The sequence below is a fragment of the Aegilops tauschii genome, chromosome 3 (genome assembly GCF_002575655.3).
Source record: "Aegilops tauschii subsp. strangulata cultivar AL8/78 chromosome 3, Aet v6.0, whole genome shotgun sequence".
NCBI classification, from domain to species: Eukaryota; Viridiplantae; Streptophyta; class Magnoliopsida; order Poales; family Poaceae; genus Aegilops; species Aegilops tauschii.
The window spans coordinates 623,560,025-623,564,710 of NC_053037.3; the positions used below are offsets into that span (position 1 = coordinate 623,560,025).

Sequence of the window (4,686 nt, forward strand, 5' to 3'; positions counted from 1 at the left end):
ATACAAAACCATCCAGAGTTTAAGGAGACGGGAAAGGGAGAGTGAGTCCAAAGCATCACCGGAAAACCCACCACAGGAGCTCGCCCACGAGACACCTGCTTTGGGGCGAAAACCCGATGACACCTAGCTAGCCAACGTCCCAGAAAACAGTACCATAAGAGAACAGGTTCACAAGCGAGCATAAGTTTCTAAGGGGACGCTCACACAGGAGCAAAAGATAGGCAGCAAAAGGAGTTTAAAACGCCTCTAAGGCTCGTAACACATGTATAAGAAGCAGCAGCAGGAGCAGCACATCACCAAACACACAACTAAGAAAATCAATGGCCATCTCACTCAGCTCGGAGCTCCTCTCCCAGCCCCAACAATGGCAGCTCCTCCTCCTCCTGGCACTCGTCTCCCTCGTGCTCTTGATGAGGAGACTGAGCAACAAAGGGCTCAAGCTACCGCCCGGCCCAGCCCGGGCTCCAATCCTGGGGAACCTGCACCAGCTAGGTCAGTTGCCGCACCGGAGCCTACGAGATCTAGCGCGGCAGCACGGGCCGGTAATGCAGCTGCAGCTCGGCACCGTGCGGACGGTGGTGGTGTCATCGGCTGAGGCGGCGCGCGAGGTGATGAAGACGCACGACAAGGACTGCTGCACCCGGCCGGTGTCCCCAGGGATGAAGAGGCTGTCCTACGGCCTCAAGAACGTTGGGTTCGCGCCATACGGTACCTACTGGCATGTCATGCGCAAGTTCTTCGTGGTCGAGCTCTTCGGCGTGCGCCATGTCGAGGCAGCATGGCATGCACGCCAACATCAGGTGCGGACAAACATACATGCATGCAGCATGTGTAGAATTAATGCATACACCATTGCCGGACATTATGTGTAGAATTATCTCCACTCCAACGTATTCTCCTGTATTTGCATTGTGTATTTCTAAGCACACAGAAACACGACACGCAACCACAAAATGTAACACTATAATGTGCTCCAAAACACGGTAAAAACCAACAAAACTGGTCTGAAAACACCATAGTTTTAAATAGCCAGCTATAGCTCCGCTATAGCCTTTTCAGCAGGGTGCCGCTAAATGGTCGCCTTCACAAATAGCCCGCTTTAGCCCGATATAGCTCCGCTATAGCTGATTTGAAGGCCTGCCGCTATTTTTTATAGCCCGCTATTTAAAACATTGGAAAACACACAGAAGCAAAACAAACTGTTTTGGTGCATAGAAGAACAAGGTACTACTTGCATAGAAGAACAAGACCCACACATAGGAAATAAGAGATGATATATGCTATTTACACATTTCAGTGGATTAATGTGGCACACGTCCTCATAAAATAAGAGATGGCGTATACAAATTGTGCATAGTATAAAACCTCATGGACTGTGTTGGACCCATGGCCGATTAGGTGGAGAAACTGATGAGCACCTTGAGCGGCTTGGCCGGAGAGCCGGTAGCGCTTAAGGAGCACATCTTAAGCCTGGCCGATGGCATCATCGGCATGCTTGGATTTGGCGACATGTACAACAGCGACAAGTTCCCACACCACAAGAACTTGGAGCACGTGCTTGAGGAGGCCATACACGTGCAGGCCAGCTTTTCCGCCGAGGACTATTTCCCCAACATCGTTGGCCGCCTAGTCGACCAAATCACCGGCCTCGCCTCTCGTCGTGAGCGGATCTTCAAGCAGCTTGATACATTCTTCGAGGTCATCATTGAGCAGCATCTTGACCCTCAGCGTGTCAAACCTCGGAACGGTGACCTCGTTGACCGTCTCATCGATCTATGGAAGGACAACAGTGGCACCCTCAACATCACAAGAGACCATGTCAAGGGCAACATATTTGTAAGTCATATTAGTTGCGTCTACATCATGTCATGTCTTGATTGAGGAAAAAACAAGATCAACTAACTGACATCACTCACCAACATGCATGCATGCAGGGCACGTTCATTGGTGGCTCGGACACGACGACGGCGACGATTCTATGGGCAATGGCGGAGCTGACCCAGAATCCACGACTACTGGAGAGGGTGCAAGATGAGATCAGGGCTGTGGTGGGTGGCAACGAGAGGGTGCGACCAGACGATCTGGCCAAGCTAGTATACCTCAAGATGGTGGTGAAGGAGACCCTAAGGCTGCACCCACCAGCGACGATGCTACTGCCGAGGGAGGCCATGCGGGACATCCAAATTGGGGGCCATGACGTATTGGCCAAGACGCGGATCTATGTGAATGTGTGGGCCATTTGTAGGGACCCGGCAAGCTGGCCAGACGACCCGGAGGATTTCAAACCAGAGAGGTTTGAGAGGAGCGAGATAGACTTCAAGGGAGGGCATTTCGAGCTAACTCCATTCGGCGCCGGGCGGCGGATATGCCCTGCACTGGCTATGAGCACGGCCACCGTGGAGTTCACGCTGGCCAACCTACTATACCGCTTCGATTGGGCGCTCCCTGAGGGGATCATGGCTAGCATGCAGGAGGAAGGCAAGCTTATCCCCCTCCTAAAGACACCGCTCTTGCTGGTGCCCACCCCATACCAGCACATCTGAGCACAACGAGGCATGGCATGACACACCTGAGAGAGATCCGGTCAAAATTAATTTGCTCCCATGTATGGAGTAAACATGCATGTAATCTTGTCACTCTTATCCACTTTGTACGTACTACCAGTCTATTACCTTGCAATACCGGGTTTTTCTTCACAAGCTCCTCCGATGTCATTTGACTTCGAAATTTTGCATGATCCTAGTGCACTTGACCATCTTGGATGCCTAAAGATTTCAGTTCTTTTAATAGTTTGTTTACTATTATTTTGGAATTTACCGTTCATTGAAAGTAGATGAGGTTGGGCTCATCCCTGGATTACCGGTGCGGGTAATTGGGGCTATAGTACGTATCTGACTAGTCCCCATTATTAAAACGGAGTATGCGGTTGTGATGGTACGTCGTGATTTGATTTGGTTCCGTACGTTTATTTGTTTTCACGTTACTTATAGAGTATCATTCTTGGATGAGAGAATATCATCTTTTTGGATAGATGGATAACGTTAGTTACGGAAAGTATCATTATTTAGACGGGAGGATCACGTTACTTATGAAGGGTATCATTTTTTTGATAGGAGGATCACATTAATTAAGGAAATTACCATCGAGCGTTGGACAGGACGACGTGCAGTTAGCTAGTTTGAGCTAAAGGTCGAAGTTCAAAGACCAGTGGTCAAACTCTGTGAGCATCCAATGCAGCAAGACATTGAGCTATTTTGTTCTCATCCAGAAAGTGTTCGAAGGACAAATCATGATGTTCACGCTCTAGACGGTGCAGTGCAACACGGTGTACAAAGACTCATCGATGTCAGTCAATGAACGGCCCACGGAACAATGATTCAAGCTGACACGGAGATGCACTTTCGGTGACGACCACGTCGACCAAGGCCTGGCGCGACGACTTCGTACCAAAGGATGGTGGATGCTCCTTGTCTAACGCGACAGATGGTGTAGCAGACATTATGAATTAATCGACGCGGTACAATTTTGCAGGCTGGGTTCCACAACTCCACAGTGTTGTACGAATTTGTAGTTTTTCCCACACAGGAAAAAAGTAAGGTGTTGCTAATGGATACAACTTTTTATTGTAGAAGTGAAGATCACGAGTCCAGCTCATCGAAGAGTTAACAAAGTGATGCAGATCACGAGTGTTCGACCAGAGAATTTATGTACTGTCATTTTCTAAGTAAACAATAGCAAACTGTTAGTGCTGTCTTCTTTTGTTTAATTGAGTGTCTTTGTGGGAGACCGACCTTAGCATTTAGGGTATGAGGATGTTTCCAGCTCCATTCACCTCTCCTCGCCCTAAAGACTTGCCGCTTACACGTGTTGGTAATTTAGGATTTGTAATCTTTCTTCTACCTTATCTCTCGGAGAGGCTTCTTGCCATAAGTCTGTACTCTTATATATACTCGCCCATGAGGCGCAATACAACATTCAACGCATTACGTGAAATCTCTTCCTCTATCCCTTCTAACATATTATCAGCCTAACAAATCAAAACCCTAGCTGCCGCCGGTTCCGCTCCGCACTGTATCCGGGGCGGTCGGTGTCCGTAACACTGGTAGAGAATAGGCCTTTAGTCCCGGTTCGCAAAGGCCATTAATCCCGGCTGTGCAACCGGTACTAAATATGCGCGACTAAAGCCCCCCCCCCCCCTTAGTCGCGCCTCTTACGAACCGCGACTAAAGGCCCGTCCACGTGGGCGCCAGGAGTCCGTCGGGGCGGAGGACCTTTAGTCCCGGTTCTCGTGGCTAACCGGGACTAAAGGCCTCCTCCGCAGGTTTAGGGTTTTAGCCCCCCTAAACCTGGTTTCTTTTTAATTTGTAGTGTTTTATTTCTTTTATATTTTATTTTGTGTTTTATTTTAATTTTGATGAAATTTCAGTACACATATTCTACGCTACTATATACATACATATGAAATTTCAAACAAGAAGAATTCAAGAGGAATATATAATATATATTCAATCTCGGGTGACCATATACAACTTCGAACAAGTTTCCATACACAATTAGGATGGATGACCATATACAACTTCGAACAAGTTTCAATCTCGGGTATGCATATAAATTTCTTCGTCCTCGGTATAGTGTTCTCCTTTAGGATTGATGACTTCCCTCATGAAAAATCCTGCTAATTCATCT

General features: G+C 48.0%; 1 protein-coding gene across 1 annotated transcript; it reads left to right on the top strand.

Moving 5' to 3' along the window:
* Window positions 1-234: 234 nt before the first annotated feature.
* LOC109784631 (4-hydroxyphenylacetaldehyde oxime monooxygenase-like) lies at window positions 235-2,740 on the top strand. Its single transcript, XM_073511392.1, has 3 exons — window positions 235-800; window positions 1,399-1,836; window positions 1,935-2,740. Exons 1-3 carry the CDS (start codon window positions 321-323, stop codon window positions 2,541-2,543), a joined length of 1,527 nt encoding a protein of 508 aa, XP_073367493.1. The 5' UTR covers window positions 235-320; the 3' UTR covers window positions 2,544-2,740.
* Window positions 2,741-4,686: the final 1,946 nt, after the last annotated feature.

What these genes read in the sequence shown, in the direction of transcription:
- LOC109784631 (XM_073511392.1), top strand. Translation starts at nt 321, where the DNA reads ATGGCCATCTCACTCAGCTCGGAGCTCCTCTCCCAGCCCCAACAATGG. An exon ending in GGCATGCACGCCAACATCAG is followed by an intron (nt 801 to 1,398) that starts GTGCGGACAAAC and finishes ATGGCCGATTAG; the next exon opens with GTGGAGAAACTGATGAGCAC. An exon ending in ATGTCAAGGGCAACATATTT is followed by an intron (nt 1,837 to 1,934) that starts GTAAGTCATATT and finishes GCATGCATGCAG; the next exon opens with GGCACGTTCATTGGTGGCTC.